This window comes from Pelodiscus sinensis, chromosome 2, assembly GCF_049634645.1.
Source record: "Pelodiscus sinensis isolate JC-2024 chromosome 2, ASM4963464v1, whole genome shotgun sequence".
NCBI lineage: Eukaryota > Metazoa > Chordata > Testudines > Trionychidae > Pelodiscus > Pelodiscus sinensis.
Window position 1 is genome coordinate 26060035 of NC_134712.1, and position 20202 is coordinate 26080236.

The 20202-nt window shown below is 41.9% G+C and overlaps 1 protein-coding gene and 1 long non-coding RNA gene across 3 annotated transcripts in view; one reads left to right on the plus strand and one right to left on the minus strand.

Moving 5' to 3' along the window:
• The first annotated feature begins 4922 nt into the window (after nucleotides 1-4922).
• CSMD3 (CUB and Sushi multiple domains 3) overlaps nucleotides 4923-20202 on the plus strand; it is a 1183531-nt gene continuing 1168251 nt past the window's right edge. The window contains exon 1 of one of the 2 annotated variants that reach the window (XM_075920204.1): nucleotides 4923-5278. In XM_075920204.1, the coding sequence (XP_075776319.1) occupies nucleotides 5101-5278 (178 nt within the window). In that variant the 5' untranslated portion in view covers nucleotides 4923-5100. The remainder of the gene's footprint in view (nucleotides 5279-20202) is intronic. The other variant, XM_075920205.1, reaches the window with a different exon arrangement.
• LOC142826961 (uncharacterized) lies at nucleotides 10878-18991 on the minus strand. Its single transcript, XR_012901257.1, has 3 exons — nucleotides 18857-18991; nucleotides 15052-15171; nucleotides 10878-11849 (listed from the first exon to the last, which is right to left on the minus strand). It is a non-coding gene; the product is annotated as an uncharacterized LOC142826961 (long non-coding RNA).

Sequence of the window (20202 nt, forward strand, 5' to 3'; positions counted from 1 at the left end):
TCTGTCTAACAAGGCAAAGTTGTCTACAGCACTTCACATCTCCTGTGATGAACTTGCATATGCATTGAAAGGGACAGGAGATAAAATAGAACCCTGTATCTCCCCTCTGCATGAGACAGCCTGGAAGGCACCTAATGCTAACTTCCAACTAATTCCAAATAGAAGACAATAGAACTACTCAAGAAATTCTTTTTCTCCTTATTATGATCCACAAGCATGTCAAACACTATCTCCTGGTCAACAGTATGAAAGACAGCTGATAGCAGAATCATATCCACCATTAAAAGAAGGCTATATGGAGTCCAAAAAATCTGAAAGCTCTACATTCTCCATTAGGTTGGGATTTTCAAATGTGCCTACGTGACTTTGGAATCAATGGGACTTGTACTTCTAAATCATTTGGGTGCTTTTGAAAATTCCCATCCCTTATGTGTTTTTTATGTGTATTTAGAGAAAGGGGCAGTGTTCTTCACCCAAAGAAGTCCAAAGCACTTTACAAATTATAAGTGATTGCTCTATTCACATAGTGAAGCCACCTGTGGGATGCAATGTGAGAGCTATATAGTAACATGTAGCAATACTACACAACAGCAAAGGACAGCATGTTCAGAAAAAAACAAATCTAATTGAAAATGAAAGATGAGTTTTAGTTGTAATGTAATTCTCCAAGCTGGAATTTGGTGTAATACATTTGCTCTGGCAAACAGTAGCAGGGGATCTTTCTTGACTTGAAGCAGTCAGCAGCTCAGTTTTCAGTTTCACATGAAATGCCAACAGCAGCACAGGTTGAGATTCACACTGAGCGCTACAGGGCCTAACCTACAAGCTCCCAGGCACATAGTGGAATTTATAGCTCTGAGTTAGGCATCCAGGTGCTTTATAAAATGCATGAAGAGAATTAGATGCTTAAAATCAGATTCACAAAAACCAGAATGCTGAGCAGGAAGCTGCCTAAGGCAGCTAATAAGAAATGCTGAGTGGAAAGGTGTAGCCTAAGTCTGGAACTGCCAAAGGACTTAGGTACTTAAGTCCAGGTGAGAAGACGACACCTATCTCTGCTCAGGATTCATAGCCACAAACTCTCTCCAACACTTAGGGGCCAGAGCAAGGTCATATATTTCAAATAGCTTGAAAAGGGCTAATAGTGGGTTTATGTGATTTCAGCACATGCCTCCCTGCCTGAACCCCAAAAACAAGTTAGGTGGTAGAACACCTATCTTGTAAATCCCATTGGGATTTAGGTGTGACCTAGCTGCTGGGCTGTGTCAGGACTTTGGGGATAGAGCACCTTGGGAACTTTAACAACAGAAAAATGGACAGAGGCTGAGCAGGGGTTTGTGAATGGCTGTAATGCCAAAATGTTGGCAGTTAAGTGCCTAAGCCTCCTTGTAAGACCTGCCCACAAAGCTATTTTGATGAATTAATTCCATACATATTCATAGAGAAGAGTGCCTGGCTTATGAATCGATAAATGCTCCCATTCATATACAGAGCAAGTCCAATTCCATTTAATTTATGGGTCATCCAACGAGGACAGTACAAAGCAGTGTGGCCATAGACAAGTCTCTGATCTACACTTTCCATTGGCATCCACTGGCAATCATGTGCCTGACAGGTCAGAAATATAAGTAGCTGCCCATTTCTGATCTCAATGCTGTTTAAAAGCTCTTGAGAATATTGAATCATAGGCATTGACTTAACTGTCTTTGCCAAGTCACTTTTATCCTTGACCTGAACCCAAAGGATCAATAGGCTCTGGCCATGCCAAAACAAAACAATAAACAAAAAAAACCTATCATTTTTTATTCCAAGTACTAAAAGAGATAATAAAATCTCTATAGTTTGCATTTAGACTCACCCAAAGAATACCGAGTAAGGGTTTATTGAAGAAACGGTATGAAAAACCATGCATAGCCAAAATGATAACATCAATTCTATTTTTGAAATGTACATAAATATACATAAATCTGCTCCCAGGTACTAGGTGTAATGTACATAAATCAGCTTCTAGACACTAGGGCTGTGTCCAGACTCACGGTTTTTTTTGAAAAAAGTAGCCTTTTTTCGAAAAAACGTCACCTGCATCTAGACTGCAGCCGCGTTCTTTCGAAATTAAATCGAAAGAACGCGGCTTTTCTTTCGACGGCGGTAAACCTAATTTCACGGGGAAGAACGCCTTTTTTCAAAAGTGCTCTTTCGAAAAAAGGCGTTCTTGAATGCAAACAGGGGGTTTTCGAAAGAGAGCATCCAGACTGCCTGGGTGCTTTCTTTTGAAAAAGCAGCTTGCTTTTTCGAAAGTTCCGCTTGCAGTCTAGATGCTCTTTTTCAAAAGAGGCTTTTTCGAAAGATACTTTCGAAAAAGCCTCTTTCGAAAGAGGCTTGCAGTCTAGACATAGCCTAGGGGTAATGTTTTCAAAAGTATCTACATGCTCTTTCTCTCTGTGCTGAAGCATATGGTCAGGGACAGTGCAATGGCACAGCTGAAAGTTACTGTGGAAAATGAAGAGAAGAACTTTGTTCCAAGCACATAGAGAAAGCAAAATATTGGAGCTGAGCTCAGCCATGCCCTTCTGAAAGAAAAATTCCGTTCTCCATTTTGAAACACTTTCTTGCCAAACGAAATCCAATAAATAGAAAGCAATTTTTAAGAGTGACATATCAGAGGTTTTTTTAAAGAACACAGTGAAGATGATGGACTTCCTCCATCCACCACTGCCCAATAAAGGGGAATATTGAAACCCTGTCAGGAAGTTGAAGGACTTGTTTGATCCTAAGTTAGCACTGCCTTCGACAACAGCATAAGGCTGATGTCTTTGGCCAAAACAATTTCTGATTCATGACTGAGGAGGCTAATAGGCCCATGAAGTTTTCCCAGGCTTACTACAGATTTATAGGTGTCCCTATAATAGAAGATGGAAGACAACAAACACAGACATTTTAGAAAATCTGGATTTGCCTCTTCTCCAGAAAACATACCTGTACGTGTTTAACAAGGCCAGTTAGTAACATGAAGCATCTATAATTAAACTGTCTGTTTCTTTATCTGAGCTGCATGCAGCTCTTGCAGCCAAGTGGATTATTTCAGACACCCACACACAAGGCCCATTGCCACTGACTTCAATGGAATAGCACAGATATAAATGAGGGCAGAATGGCAGGCACATACTGTACACCCATACACACTCTCACCCACACAAACCTGCCCCCTCAAACTCGTGTCATATACATAAATATTCACAGACAGATAATCATGAATGCTCACAAACTTTTACACATTCACATATATATACATCAACACATGCATATTCATACAACTGCACACTGAAAATGTTCACAGGTTCATAAACATCCCATATACATCTATACACACAAACTTAAAGGATATTAGATGGATTACAGAGATGCACACAAATATACACATGAACCTCACCCACAGTCACACACATCACACATGTGCACATACATGTGTCACACATACACTCACACATCTGGGTACCAGTCTCTCTCTCTCTCACACACACACATACACACACACAATCCACTCCCATTATACATATATATGCACATAAAAGCTTCCCACATGCAAAAACACACATACCAACACACGAGCCAGGAGCCCACAAACACCAATACCCAAACGTGTCTCACTCCTACAAACACAATACATTGACACAACCATGTGAAGTCACATTTATCAGCTCTCCCTCACACACTGCTAGCTTGGCTTTAGCACGCAGGCTTAGACCACGGCTGCCTTCTCTACAACGGGACAACCCCTTCCTCCTCCCCCCCCCCCCCTGGTTTGTTTAATCATTTGCTTCAAGCCAAGCCTGGGGCAGACGCGAGAAGCTCTTGAAGCGAATGCGGCTTTTTTCTGACCCATCCTGGCAATTCCCCCATCGGGCCCTCCCCCTTTCACCCGTCCTGAGTGGTAAAAGAGCAAATCCCACAGAACACGCTGCTTTTGTTTATGCCTGGTCCCCCCCCCCCCCCCCCGCCTCCAATTCTCCGGTGACTGGTAGAATGAAGCAAAATTATCCCCTCTCACTGACGTTTTACTGCCCAGAAATAGGATTCTGTTACAAATGATGGGAAGGAAACGGAGGTCGCCTGACCGCCGGTAGATGGCGCAAGTGCTCTTTCCTTGCAGAACATTAACCCTTTGGACTGAGAAACGTTACTTTCCGTTTATTTGCAAGAATTCCCCACAATTTAGAGGTTTGTTGGATGCTTCAAAAAGAAATTAAGACAAGTGTCTCTGTGGTCTATGGACAGGGTGATAAGAAAGGCAGGAGAATGCACTGCAGCCCCCCTTACAGGAGAAAGGAGAGCGACGTTGTGGGCAATGAAAAACTGAGCATTCTTCAGCGAGCAGAACTGTGTTTTGTGTTTGCAAAAATCTCATGATCTTTGAAATACCTTCCTGCAGTTCATTCTGCCGTACAATGCAATGCAATAGTTAGAGGGTTTTTTTTAATGATCCAGTGCAACACACGTTACTATGAAAGGTGTGTGCTGTGTGCCCCAATGTAGTGTGTGTGTTGGGGGGGAGGGAGATGAGATTCACAGCCTTAAACAATGCAGCCTCCTGTTTAATAATATGCTACGGATTATTCTGTCCAAGCGACAGCAGGATGGATGTATCCTTCTGCATTCGCTCCTAGATGTTCCTTCAGGCGACTGTGAAAACCTCACTAGTGTATTATTCCTTGAGCTGCTTTGCTGGGCAGAATTGATCTTCTCGGGGGAGGGGGGTAGAGGAACCTTAGCAGCAAATATTGTTTGGAGTTGATTCGGGAGATTGCCTGGGCTTCTCAGATGCTGTCCCTGGGTTCTTGGTGGATGCTTTAACAAGCCCAAATTGTGGTGGCTCTTTGATTATGGAGGTGGGGGTGGCGGGGAGGAGTGGGGGAAGGAAAAGACACAATCGAGAGTAGCTGAGACTTTGTGCCCCTGTTGGAGAGATGGTTGAGTCCTCGTCAAGGTTGCTGTGGTATCCCAGAAACACCATTCACTCTGAGCTGTGACCGCGCACCATCAACAGCAACAACTCCACTGCGCCTGGCCAAGGAATAGGAATTAGGAGCTCTCCCGAATAATATGAAAGGGATCTGCAAAGGGGAAATCCGGGCAAAGGAGTCGAAAATAGCAGACTTTGGGGACAGGGGATGTACTACATGTGGCCGGCTGGACTTCATGCTGCTGAAGAAAATGGGGATTAAAAGTGGATTTACATTTTGGAACCTCGTCTTTTTATTGCTGGTTTCCTATGTGCAAGGTAGGGTGGTGTTTGGGGGGGCATTTTGCAGGGGACCCTTGGCTTGCGGTCTGGGCGTTCTGAGTTCTCGCCTTTCGCAAAGCTTTCACCAGGGGCACTTTATAATTTGAACAAATAAATGATAATTAAAGGGAGGGCGAAGAAGGAGCTGAATCAGAGCTCTCTTCTGAAATAGGAAATGCAATTGCTTGCCAGCCTTGGTGTTCAATGCAGTGACTGAGCTGGGGCTCAATAAATATTCTTGCAGTATGCTCAAACGGATACGTGAGTTGGTTCGTATAGCCTCTAACTAGTGTATATACAAGTACAAGCCCACTGGATGACTTTTCTAGGGTGGCGGGGGGCATTTTTCCCACAGTCAAACAAACGTGTCTTTGCGGGAATGTTTGTATCAATGCACTGATTTGTTTAACCATTCCATTAGGAAAGTTGCAGAGGTGCATGGTGGTTGTGCGTGCGTGTGTGTCTGTGTACCTATGTGACAGAGAGAGAGAGAGAGAGAGAGAGAGGGAGGTGTATCTCAAATTCAGAAAGGCTTTTTCACACTCGTATGTATGCATGCCGAATTCTTTGGATGCAGAAGAGCCGTATTTAGAAAAAAAAACACCTCTCATCTTCGAAGGCATAATATGCCCCTGACTTGAAAAATCGACAGCCCCCCCTTATCTTTGTCTTTCTGTGTGCCTTTTTTGCCTTAATGAATGGAGGATAGGAAGAAAGTCTGTAGTTGACAGTATAAGGATCTGCGTTAAGTCTTTGGGTGCATACAGGTACAGGGAAATGGCATCACAAAAAGAAATGTGGCGTTGGAATATTGTGCACAGCACCTCGAATATGAGGCAGTCTTCACTACATGTTGAAGTGCTAATCCATCCCCACCAAGTGTGCCTTCCTTAAAGGGATCTGCGCTGGGACTCTACGCATCCCGAGGGCCCTTCTCCGATACCCCCCCCCCCCCCCCACCAAAATTTCTCTTTGTCGATAGATAAATATTGAATTTCGAATTAATCTGCTGCTTACACCCCCTGCATCCCTCTCCGCCACACACACGCGCCCAGAATGTCTAGTAGACAGTATCGATCCTTTCCGAGTTGGAAGACTCGGTTGTTGCCTATCGAGGTTGCTTCCATACCAACTGTATGGAGGTTTTTCTTGTTCAAACGGGTGCCTTCCCTCTCTGGCTCTGGCTTTTATGAAACAGTTGATTGTCGAGCGTTGCAGCTGGTTGTTCCCCCACAGAAAGCAGCTCCATTTGCATCCCGTTGGAAATGATAATTCATGTTTCATGGGGGTGTTGTTGTAGGGTTTACCTCATCGCACGTTATCTCGACACTCTATCTGATGCGAGGAAGCATGCCCGGAATTTTAATGCACATTCTAATTACAGGCAGCCTTCCCGGTGTTTACGTACCTGGCAGCAAGCTAGTCCCAGAGTGTTTGCCCATTTCTGAAACAGTTCTGAGCTTTGGGCTCAGAGATCAGGACCGAACCATGCCAAATGGGACCTTTTATTGAAACGAGCTCGTTAATAAATTCCCTGTGTGACGTGTCTCCCTTTGAATGTCATCAGTTTGTTCTCTGCAAAACCGGATCACCCTAGAAGGTGCCTGATAGAAGGCTGCGCTGGTTAATGGATGACGCCGGCAGCTGCTATTGTGAAACGGTTGCTTTGTGAATAGGAGTCGCGTGGAGGCAGCATCCTACAAAATTAAAGACACAGCCGGTTTTCCTGTGTGGTGCTGACCATGCATTGAGTGTAAGTTTTCAGAGCACCTGTTGAATAAACAGCTCCAGTTGTCCTTGCTGGGAGGAAGGAAAAAGCCCTAGAGACGTTTGCGTGCAAAACCTGGGAGCACAGGCATGGAACCCGCCATGGACAGAAGAAAGCGAGGACGTCGCAATATCAGCTCTTCTGATTCCTGGCCGCAGATACATTCAGAAAGATGCTGTGGCCCGGGAGGAGGGTGTCACATTGTCAACATATAGATCCTGATCTCGCAGAGGCTGAACACCCAGAGACTTCAAGTTCAGCTGGATAAACTGGGGGTCTAACTGGGTTCCCTCGAGACCACCAAGTTTGAAAGAGTTGGCCCGTGCTCAGAGCGGCACTGCACGTACTATGCGTTTCTGCAAAATGTCCTTGCTCTCCTCTTCCCCCCCCAAAAAAAACACCCTACCCTTTTGCAAGCACTATAGATGTAGAAAGAAAGGAGACACACACACCACTGCTGCAAAGGCCTTTCTCATGGTCTTTTTGTTTCCCAGGCTCTTACCCACACCACTGCCTGCCAGACCAATTCCAGTGCCTCCACAATCCCTTATCACCCACAGACACCCAAATCCCGGCTATGGTTTTCTAGGCCTCACCAGCAAGAGTCTTTCCATTGTCTCTTCATCCCACGCCTCCCTGTTTTATCAAAATTTCGCAGGTTGCTGTATTCCAGGAGTCTCTTTCTGCTCCTGTCTCTAAGGTCCCACGCCACTACTCCCTGCTTTACCACTGCCTCCAAAGGATTTGGTCCAAAGCTAGCTCCAGTTTGTCTACACTTGTTTTCGAAACCCCAGATTATCCCGGGAAGCTTGCACCTGCGTCTATGTCTATTTGTGCCCCCCCCCCACACACACATTTTTGTATGTGCACACAGTCACACGTCGCTGGAAATTTTACATCTCGGCACTAAGCTCCATCCTGCACTTTTGTATCTAAACAGCCACAGCAGTGAAGGGTTTGTCCTCCAAACGCCTGCACGAGAAGGAAAAAAGTAAGGCGTATGTCAGAACTGTTGCAAAGGGGTTACAATGAGCGGCAATGAAGAGGCATTGTGGTTTGCACGGCGCACACACAATCCCCTTTCAGGAGACGTTGGTCAGTTGCCAAGCCAGACCTCCCAGGACTGCACTGAAGAAACGGCACCTTTCACAAGTGCCAGGAGAGTGACTTCGCCGATGAGTGCCCCTGCCAGACAGTGTCATCCTGCCCCAGCTGCCCGGCTGCGGGACACGTTTCTGTCGGGGGAGGGGGGTGCGGTGTATCCCCTAGAAATGTGCACAGCCGGATGCTTTTCTCCCTCCTTCCCACGCAGCCTTGGGAACAGGAATGAACAAGAGCGTCGTTGAGGCCGGAAAATATCAACTCATCTTCGGCAGAGAGCCGAGCTCAAGCGCCCCCCTTCAGCAAAGAAGGGGGGGGGAACGAGGGGTTCTAAAAGCGTGTCAGATCCCGGGCACTCCTGGCAGGCGCACACACGCGGTGCAAGCCGCAGCGGGTTTGTCTGCGAGCTGGAGGCGAAGCCCTGAGCCAGAGGCGTGGCAGATGCAGACCCGGCCCCTGGGTAAGACACCCCTGAAGAGAGCAGCCGGCGAGGGAGCTAACGACAGACACAAACCGCTCACACCCCCTCCGAGCCTGAGAGCAGCCAGCGCTGGAGTCCTTTGGCCTGGGAACAGGAGGCTGCCCCTGCGCTAGGGTTTTTATCTCCAGGCTGGGCTGTGACCGCCCGAGCTAGAGGAACTTTGCAAACGGCAGGGGAAGAGTGAGATCTTGGGGTGATCCGGGGGAGAGGCCGCGGGAGACTTATTCCCCCTGGGGTTTTTCCCTGAATCCCACCCCACCACCCACACACAGACTTGGCTCATGCATTTCCCGAGTGGTGTTTCCTTTCCCCTCATCGATTGCCTGGGGGGACACAGGTGCTGGAACTAGCCCCCTGGCTTGAAGTGGGGTTCCCATTAGATACAGGGTTTGCAGTTTGGAACAACAGCTCTGAGCACCCCCACTATCAAATGTAGGGGGAGTGATGGATGGCTCTTTCCCCCTCCCCTCGGCCAAAGGCCTGAACGGACCCAAGGGCTGCTTTGGAAACTGAGACCTGAGGCCCTGGAGAGGAGAGTGGCGGGTCCCTGTTTCCTCCTTTCGCTGCTGTGGTTGCAATGGGAAAGAGGGGGGCGGGGCTTGATATTTACCAGAGACTGCACCAATCTCGAAGCCTTTCAGCGGAGCGGCACCCTTCGTGCCCCCCCCCCCCCAGGCTGGGGGAAGCTCTAGGCGGCTCCTTTCTTAATGCGGGGCTCTGGCCTTGGCCTCCTCTCCCCCGGAAGAACGAGCTGCTCCTTCATCCTTCCTTGTCCCGGGAGTTCAGGCCTCACAGGTGCCAGGGTTCATAGGCGACTGGGGCCTGCGGGGCAGAGCGTGCAGGGAGGATACCCAGGAGAACAGAGAGTAGGCGTGAGGGGGCACCCCATTTAGCAATTAACATTTTGGCAGGAGCTCAGAGGGGCGATGCACCTCCCGAGTGCTACCATGGGTTACTTATGTGCCTACGGGAGGGGGCTTGTGACCTGATGGCCTTCCAAAATGGACAGGGGCAATAAGCCAGGGCCCCTGCACTTGCCCTGAGCCCTTACAAGCCAGGGAAGAGCTGCAGTACTGGCCTACAGGAGGCTGCAGGTTCTCGCTTAGCAGCAGGCTCTGTGGAGCCAACCAGTCCTGGCAGAGCCTAGTCAACTATTCTTGCATCATTAGCCATCATTTGCGTCTCCAGGCTCTAAGGTGGTGGACACTCAGCAGGTTTTTGCCTGCAATGTTTAGTATAGAAAATTAGCCCGTTCTCCTACTCATGCTAGTTCCCTTCAAGTGGCTGGACTTCCTAGGTGCTGAAACTAGGTGCGCAGAGGATGTTGCAGCACCCCCAGCTTAAAGTGGTTTCCATTATTGACAGGGCTCACACAGTTTGGTTCAACGACTCTGAGCATCCCCTTCCCCATGCAAATTATTCCAGCATCTGGGACACCTTTCAAAAGGCATCTAAATATGGAGTCCAATAATGGGTACCTTACATCTTCAGCTTCAGTAACAAGACTTTAAAGGACAAACCTGGTTTAATTTAGAGAAGCATTTGAAGGACCGCACCCTTTCCCAAAATACCCCATACATAAAATAACAGAAACTGCAACTTTTGTCTAAATATTGTTTGGCTAATCTTTGTCTGACATTAAGATATGTATAGGTCATGCCTGAGCAAGTTCAGGCATTTGGGAATAACTAGATTACTCACAAATGTCAAAGGTTCTTATGAGTTGTGTAGATCATTACAAGACCGTACAGATAAAATCTTCAGACATCATCATTCTTCGTAGGTGTGAAAAAAAGCAAGAAAGATGTGCCCCAAAGAGTTGACAATCCAGACAACAGGTAGCTATCAAGAGATGAGAAGATTTTTCCGATCCTAAAGGATCATAATCAGGATTCATGTTACATCATAGAAATAAGCTACAAATTGTTAATAGTGAGTGTAATTAACCATACAAGCAATTTACCAAGGAATATGATAGATTCTTCATCACTTGAAGTCTTTAACTGAGCACTGAAGACCATTGCTATAAATCAAGCAGAAGCTGTGGGCTTGATGTTGAGATTATTGAGTGAGGTTCTATGGCTTGTGTTATGCAGGAGATCAGACTTGATGGTCCTTGTCCTTTTAATCTAATCATCTATCATCACATCCGATCATTCTGACAGCCAAATGTACATTTTAGCACCTGAAGAAGGAAGAAGCCCCCATTCACTATAGAAGTCTGATTTGTCTGCTTGACTGTTTACTGTTTGGATCTATATGTATTTGACATTATTTTGAAATTCAGGAGAGTACACCTTTAGATTACAGAGATATACCTAGAAATCAGAAATGTTCATGCGCACAAGTCCATCCATTATACACATGCTTGTCAAAGTATATGCATAATCTCCCAATGAAAATGTCCCATTTTACATGAACTATTTCACTAACAAAATAATAGTGCAAGTAGTGATATGATAAAAAGAAAAACATCATTTGTTAACAATTATATTATATGATTTATTAACAGTTTCCTAAATCTAGTTTCCATAAAATGGTATAAAAACTGATACTATCTATTAGATAAATATGTTGATGCCATTTTCTGCCTTGAATTATTGTGTGTTGCTGCTGTAATCTCTTCCATAGGTTGACACAATTTATCTTGGAGGTGGCTGCATTTTAGTGGTGGATAAAACTATTCCTATTCTTTATATTGCTCTGAGGCCTAATTAATGGATGTTGGTAAACCTACCTAGAAATCCTTAAAGGAAAAGATACAATAGATGTGCAAATATTATTCTTGTCCCTTTTCTTCTCTCCTTCACATTGAGATAATACCTCTTGAATGCAACATGTTTTTTTTTTTACGTTAGTGAGATATTCAGAAAACTGAATACTCAGAAATTCCACATCCTGTTGTAATTTGTCCTCTTGAATACTCTGTAATTTTATTTACAATTTTACACTTAGTATGAGTAAAACAAAAACAAGTATTATAATTTTTTATCAAAAATTACATTCTGCTTAGTCATAACATCTTTGATCCAAAGGGCCATGGAATGAATCTATGATGTAGGATTTAAAATAAGCTTAAAAATAGCTTGACCCTGGTCACATTGGAGGCAATGTCAGAACTCCTGCTGGCTTCAATATCAGTAAGAAAAGGATCTCGGGGATCTTAAATTAACACTGCATCTTGAATTGCATTTTTTAGAACGATATTTCTTTTGTCTCTGAAAAGTAAATCACAAGAGAGAACAATACTTTTCACAAGACATTACAAATATTCAATAGAAGTTGAAATTTCCCTTTGGAAATCTCACATTGCATTACAGACTGCAGCATTGCTAACGTAAATTGTCTATGGCTCTGGCTGAAGAAAATAAATTGTATATTCTGAATAGAATTAGAAAATGTTCTGTGTCTTTATGTCATATTGCTGAGCATGTCAACTCCTTTAAAGATAGGCTTGCTAACTTCAGTGTAATGGCAATGGAATAAAAAGATGTTTATTTTATGTCTGTAAGATCACAGAGTGCCTGTGCTTTTTTGGCAGGACATATGCTGAACTACTGCCAGGTTGCAACCTGGTTTCAATATTTTTGATTAAAATTTTGGTTATATAATAAAATGTTCTATAACTAATAATGAGTTGCTGACAATGGTAAAGAAATTAAGAATCATATAAATTTCAGTTTAGAATATTTCCAGCTTCAGTTCCATTAATGAACTTCATTTTTACTTTGACTCCAATAATAAAACACATATTTAGGTAAAGTTTAAAAGTAGAAGTAATTGACAAACACAAAGAACAGAATTAAAAACAAAGAAACAGAAACAATTTTTCACTTTGTTAATATTTTCTTTATGTATGTAACAAGAAAACAGCCTTTGATTCTAAAGAAACAAAACAAAACAAACAAACAAACAACCCACGATGCCACCTTCCGTGATTTCAAGAATAGAAATAAATTGAAAAGCAAATGTCCAAATTATGACCTTTAAAAGATCTGTGAGATTAACTGAAAAGAAACAGAAGAAAAAAAGAATAAAGGCAACAGATTTCTGTATATATCCAAGTCAAACAATTCCACACTGCATTCAACCTATTCAGTTTTGTGAATTTTCATATGTGCATGTTGCTTGATGGTGGGAGGGGCTGATAGCTGTACTTCTGTCAAACATGCTTAACATATTTTTATGTGTACCTAGGTTGTCATATGTAAATGTGCCTGTGCTAACCAGGTGCCTTCTTTTAAAAGTCCATTCCACAAGAGGGTTCCCATGTATTTGCTATTCATTACTTTCCTTAATCAACCACAGGAGTGCCCCTTTTGATTCCAATAAGGCTGCTGCATGGCATGAGAGTTTTAATGAGTATTATAGGACTAAATGTAATAATAATATGCAGTTGAAAATGGCAAGGTACAAAGAATTTATCTAGTATCTTTATGATAATGATATACAACTTTATATACACATATTTATGTGTGCATGATTACATTGTGATGATATACATGTAATACACCAACACAACATATGATCTACACCTTAGTTCATCTCACCTGCACTTTAGCCAATACTCCATCCCTCCCAGGGCTACTTCTAACATTTCAAATATTGTAGCAGCTTTCAAATGGAAATAAAGCAGGCAAGCCAACAAGAAATCCCTGCACAATAACCTGCTAACATGTCTCCTTTCTTCCTTCAGAATTATATTAATCTAAGATACATAACAGACTGTGGATTTAGGAAAGAACTGTGTAATATCTTCTATTTTATGGATTAGTATTTGTGGTTTTGTGCCACTGCAGAGACGAACTGATTACACAGAGTGTTTGTCATGTTGATTTTTTTTAATACAAGAATATCAAATTAAAGCCCACTCCTCTCATTTCCTTACCAGTCATACGCTTTTCCAATTTCCTGTTGACACGTCTAGCCCCAGTTTTTTCTTTAAACATCTGTTCCTGACATCTGTTACTTTCTCCCATTACCCAAAAGGGATGATGGTCCATGGTATCTTCATTCTCCTCACAAGATCCTCACTATTCTTATCTTCAGAGACTTTGCCAGCAATGTCAGCCCTTACCCTTTACTTAAGTCATTGCTGTGCCTTCCTGGCAAAATAAAGGATGACTGATGTTTGGAAGGACATGTCTTTTAAAGCCCTTTATGGAGGCCTGAAAAGGCCTCATTGAATTAGCTTCCATGAACCACATTTAGGAGAAGAGGACACTTTTTTTCCCTCCAAATTCAGACTCCATTCTCTACATAGTGGCAATAGGGTTCCCACATTGCAAAAGGATGTAAATATTGTTATGCTTTCAGAGATGTATTTTCAGCTCCTATAGTGGCCATAAGGTGGCTTAATTTTCAGTCTGCTGCATCAGGGAGGAAGGCAAAACACACAATCTGCACCAACATTATGTTTACCATTCCTTTGTATAGAACGTTAATCCTTTCACATAAACAAGAAGGCTGAAGCATTTCTACGCCTAAATAAAGGTGCTACATACAGTGAAATCTTTGTTCTCAGTGCGAGGGGAAAAAGGGAAAGTTCTGGGGCTCAAGTAAAAGATGAAGCATGGCAGAATCAATGTTGTGTCAATTTTGTAACACTATTACAAACTTACTTTCTCACAAAGTGTTCACCCAAGATGGGTTTGCTTTGCGATTTATGTAAAGTGCACAGATCTGCACACTAAGGGTGTGTCTAAATAGCAAAGTTATTTCGGAATAATGGCCGCTATCTGAAATAATTATGCGAGCATCTACACAGCAATTCCATTACTTCAAAATAATTTCAGAATAATGAATGGCTTATTTCAACTTCTGTAAACCTCATTTTATGAGGAATAATGCTTATTCCGAAATAGCTATTTTGAAATAAGGTGTGTGTAGATGCTCCACTGCTGGTATTTCAAAATATCTACTCATTAGGGCCATTCTATGTTATTCCTGTTGGGGCTCTCAATCGAGATAGCGTATTTCAAAATCGCACATCTACACTGCAGGGAAGCCTTAAAATTAGTCCAAGGCAAGCTTCCCTAATGTAGGTGTGCTATTTCAAAATTACTATTGTGGAATAGTTTATTCTGAAATAACTGCAGTTTTGACATAGCCTAATGGAACACACTGAGATGGCAACAACATCAACATAGATCAACAACCCAGGCACTAGTCTTCAACATTCCCATATACTGTAATTCCTGCATCCTAGCTTCCAAGGGTTCCCAGTTTCTTAGTATTCCTTAACCCTCTCTCTCTCTCTCTCTCTCACTGAAGTCACTGGGACTCTTTCCATAGACTACAATGGGCTTTGGATGAGGCCTAGAGCCTGCCATGCTCCTAAACTGTGTCCATATGCTTCATTGAATGTCACCAGATGCAAAGTTCTTTAAGCTCCCAGCCAGTTCCTGTAAAATATCTTACCCATGCTCTCCATTTTATCTTGATCTGCCAGGCTCCATATCCCGATTCCACTTCCCAATTCTAGATGTGACCCTCTACAGGAGCTACTGTAGATCTCTGTAGGTCCTGAGGAAGTAGGGCCTGAAGTGAAATATAGAAAGTCCTCCTCAGATTATGTACTCTTTATAAAATCTTCATATTGAGGAATCAGACCCCCCGCTCTACACCCACAGGTCAGACCTACTAAGGAATGAAACAAATTCTTTGGACATTTTGGTTCTGCAAGAAGGCTAAGCTGGTAAAAGGAGCAAATATCAAGCTACGGAATTGGGAAAATGTGGCAGGTTCTGGAGAAAGGAAGAGCTGATGTGGTCCTACACTGCACAGTTTTCCATTTTCCTGCCTTTCTCTTTTATGGTCTCATCATCATGTGGAGTTTCTGTACACCGGGGGAAAACCTGAATAGTATGTAAGAAATATTTTTCAAGAAACAAAACACAAACAAACAAAACCCCAAACCTAAATGAATTCCCAGACAAAGTGTTAAATTGCATCACAGTTGATAATGCCTCCCAGTAATTAAAGGGTTAAATCACTACTTCTGAGAAAGCAAACATTAAAGAAAGACACAGCATTAATGAAGTTCAAAAGAACCCCCAGTATTTGTTAGTATGACGCCCTGGCAATGTGAGAAGCAGTCTGTGTGCTAGTCTAGAGGCTAATTTCTAACTGACTTTAATAATAAATAAGCAATTTGGAGCCTGATCCTGTAAGTGTTAAATGTGTGGTAGTGGGAATGCATGTGGCCCTTAGTAAGGGGAGGTATTCATATGAGAAATGCTTGAATTATTGTGCCTTTATTAATATCTTCTTTATAAAACAAACACACCTATTCAACTTGTGCTAAAGGCTTGTCAAGAATAATGGAAAAAAATAACACAAGAAAGAAAAAAATCTACAGAAAATCTATGGAGCTCCTGTTACATGCTCATTCAATAGTGTGATTTTGAACCTCATAGAATAGGCAGGTGATGGGTCCTTTAAACCTTGTGAAGCTTGTGGAACTATAGTCAAATTCCATGGATGATTTTGCTTCAACATTTGACATTTGTCCTCTCTATATTGCACCTCTGTTGTTCCTGCCATGACTCTATTAACTGAAACCAACTGAAGGCTAATGAGATCACACAGATCTGTATGAAGACATAACCTACAAACAATATATATAAATATAAATATATCCAAATGAGTTTGGCCAATGAATACTCACCTACAGTGTGATGTATGTAGGTTTAATAATTGAAAACCAAAGCTCTTGGGAATGGGGAAAAGCCGACTCTAGGTGTGCAACTGGTGTCATTGAGGGAATAATTTGCCATGCGTACCCACTGTTACTGTTGATGAACACAGTAGAATAGAACCTGCTTAGCTGTTAAAGAGCAGGGTGAATTTGGGGAGTTGATAATTGGGAGGAAAACACCTTTTACTTGGGCAATTTCAACATTAAAGTCAATAGGATACAATGAAAATAGAACCTTCATGAAGCCATTTCCACAGAGAGACATTTCAAGGTAGAAGTGTACCTATTACCTAGAGGCGGCTTTTCCCCATTCCCAAGAGCTTTGGTTTTCAATTATTAAACCTACATACACCACACTGTAGGTGAGTATTCATTGGCCAAACTCATTTGGATATATTTAGCAGATACATTTTTTCTTTCACTTGCTTCCACTGTTGTTGTCTTCACAACACTTATATGTACTCTTTCTTATGTACCATAATTTCTTACACATTTAATTACTAAGATCATTAGAGTAAGGATCCTAGTCTTTATCTAGTACACATAGATCACTGTGAATTCCATTGGGTCCAATATTAATATTAATTATTCATGATTACCTGTTTCTTACCAATATTTTTCAACTTGCCACATTCTCATTAACTACTGAATCCTCATATCTTACATTCTCATTGTTTTTCTTATGAATTGTTACTGTCTTTTCTGTGTAGTGTAGCATTATGATCAATTATGAACACAGCCCCTTGTATACAAAACTTATTTTCACTTATAGGATAAAATTCAATAAAGGAAAAAAAAGTAACAAGATTTATCATGCAACAACAGTCTTTTTAGAGCTTTAGTGGGGTAGCTGCAGTGTCTGTAGCTTTAAAAACAATGAGAGTGCATCTACACTGCACCATTATTTCGAGATAACTAGTGTTATTTCGAAATAACAATGTGAGCATTTACACAGCTATTCCATTATTTTTGAAATAATTTCAAAATAATGGATGGCTTATTTTGAAATCTATAAACCTCATTCTATGAGGAATAATGCCTATTCTGAAATAGCTATTATGGAATAATTCGTGTGTAGATGCTCCACTGCTGGTCTTTTGAAATAGCCCCTCGCCAGGGCCATTCTAAGTTATTTCTCCACAGTGCCTCCTGGGGCTCTAAATCGAGATAGCACATCTACATTAGGGAAGCCTGCCTCAGAATAATTTGAGGCTTCCCTGCAGTATAGGCGAGCTATTTCAAAATAACTATTCCAGAATAGGTTTTTTCAAAATAATTGTGCCGTGTAGATGTACTCTGAATGATCCTGTAAGTCCTTAGGGTATGTCTACACAGAAGGGCTATAATCAAAATAAGCTATGCCCCTTGAGCTACGGTAATTGTGTAGCTTAAGTCGAAATAGCTTATTTTGAAATTGGGTGTATCTACACGGTGCTTATTTCGAAATAGAGCACTCTTCTCTCCAGCTTCTCTTAATCCTTGTAAAATGAGGGTTCCAAATTCAGATTAACAAGTCCTCTGGCTGGACATTATTTCAATATTATGTCAAACTAACTGCTTGCTGTGTAGATGTGGACTATGTTATTTCAAATTAACATCAGTTACTGTGTAGACATAGCCTAACAAAAATATATAGTATCATGAGCTTCCATAAGTAAGTCTTTTTAGAGCATCTGTTAGTGTAGATTGGTTTAGAGACCCTTTCCATTGGAAGTTTTGTCATTGACACCAATGAGAGTATAATAGATTTCTATATAAAATATTTTTTATATAAAAGCAAGTTCAGCTTAGCAATACTGAAAACTGTTTAAACCAGGCAAGGGACTAAACTGATGAAACTGGAAATCTGTAAGTGCACAATCCTGTAAGAATCTGAGTTCCTCCTGAGCAATGCAAAGCACCCTCAGACTCACACAGAAACCAGTATCACTAACAGAAAGCAGATTACTTTTAAAGTTAATGGGAACTGAGGACACTCAGTACCATTCAATATAGTACGATTTAGCTATTCTATTTCTACTGTTTCTCATGTTACAGGTCTTAGCAGGTTGTCCAACTGGATTCTAATAAAATAGGGAGTATTAAAATCTGGGAATATAAATCCAGTTTTTTGCACTGTAGCAGAGTGCTATTGTGTGTGTGGGGAGGAGGTTGGTTAAATTAACTATAGCACAAGATCCGAATACATTTTCAAACCTAGACACTAAACCAAACAAATAGTTTCAGACTTCAAACAACTGAAAAACAATTAATCCATTTCCTATTACCTACTTGCAAAATATCACTTATAATTTGGTACATAAAGTTGGCAGAAAAGTATGAGAAACCTTGAGAGTTTAAGGTTTCTGGCTGATCGCTAAATCAAAACCATCTGAACAGATTTACATATTTTGTGTAAACAAATTTGCATCCAGGCTGCTATGCTGTTTGCCAGCTTTCAGTCTGACATTTTTGAAATGATGGAAATGCTAAGTTCCTAGTGCTAAATGGAGTTCACAATGGAATTGCTGACAGACCCATCATTACCTGTATTGTAGCTCTGCTGAATGCCTCTTTATCTGTTTAATGTTTCATGATGGAGTTAAATATATACATACTTGAGGGGGAAATGGCAAACAACAACAAAACACGCTGCCGACAAGAGTGCCAAGGGGGCAACTGTTGCAGAGCCTGGTGATTCAAAAGAGCCCGGGGTTCTCAGCTGCTGCTACTGCAGCAATGATAGCCACCAGAGCCCTGTGCCCTTTAAATTGCCACTGCAGCTGTGGACAGTAGTTTCTGAGCATTGCTGAAGGGCTGGCTGGGGGAGGTTAGCTACAGCCTGGATCCTTCTACCTAAGGTCTCACCCAGAGCCACCCCTACCAGGCAATTGCGTCAGCCCCCAGGAATACATCTTTGTGGTTAACATTTTCTCCATAACATAGTATTGCTATATTCCTAGCTGGTCATCTACCTTTGAAGATATTAATGAAGAGAAACTCCATGCTTTTTGAAAAGAGGTAAAGCAGGTTTTGTGGAATTGCAGAAGCTTCCAGCAATATCAAAAGCTTGATTTAGTCTCTGTTCATTAAACCCCTTAAATGAATATTAAAAGATGGAGAATCAGACCCAAATTTGTCCCTTTTAATATATGCATCCAGGAAGTACAGTTAAAGAAGTATACAGTTTGATTTTTCTTTAAAGCAGTGTTGATTGTTATAGTGATGCCTATAATTAGGGGTGCCTGACACTTTCTATAATAGGACCCAATTTCCATTGCTTATATAACTGTGCCAACCTTAAATAATTTGGAATAAAATTTTCCCTGCTGTGTTTTTATCTCAGGCTGATGTTATTTTTGTTTATTGAAAATTCTAGCAAAAAAGGTATAGTCATTATGCAAGATAAGAGGAAAATATTTTATTTCAATGGTTTCACTTTGAAGCTGTAAACATTCCACCTGCATTGATTATGCCCCATCTTCTCACAGCTCCTATAGGCTGACCAAATTGCTCATGTGCCATTGCAGAAAGACAAGTTGGATGAGGTAATTATTTTTTATTTAACCAACTTCTGTTGGTGAAAGAGACAAGCTTTCAAGTTACACAGAGTTCATTTTCAAATCTGGGAAATGTGCTCAGAAAGTATGCAAACAGTGCAATTAAAAACCCATGCTAGCTGACCAGAACTTGCAGTGTAGACCCTCAGGCTATGGCTACAGGACCTGTGAGGCGGAAGGGTCCCAGAACCTTGAGCATGAATGTCTACACCACAGTTAAACAGCTTCTTAATCTTAGCCCCCAACTCTAGCTCAGCTGTCACTGGCCAGTGTTGTTATAAGCTGTGTCTTTATTAAGACTATGATTTCTAGTATCTGGTAAAATTATGAATT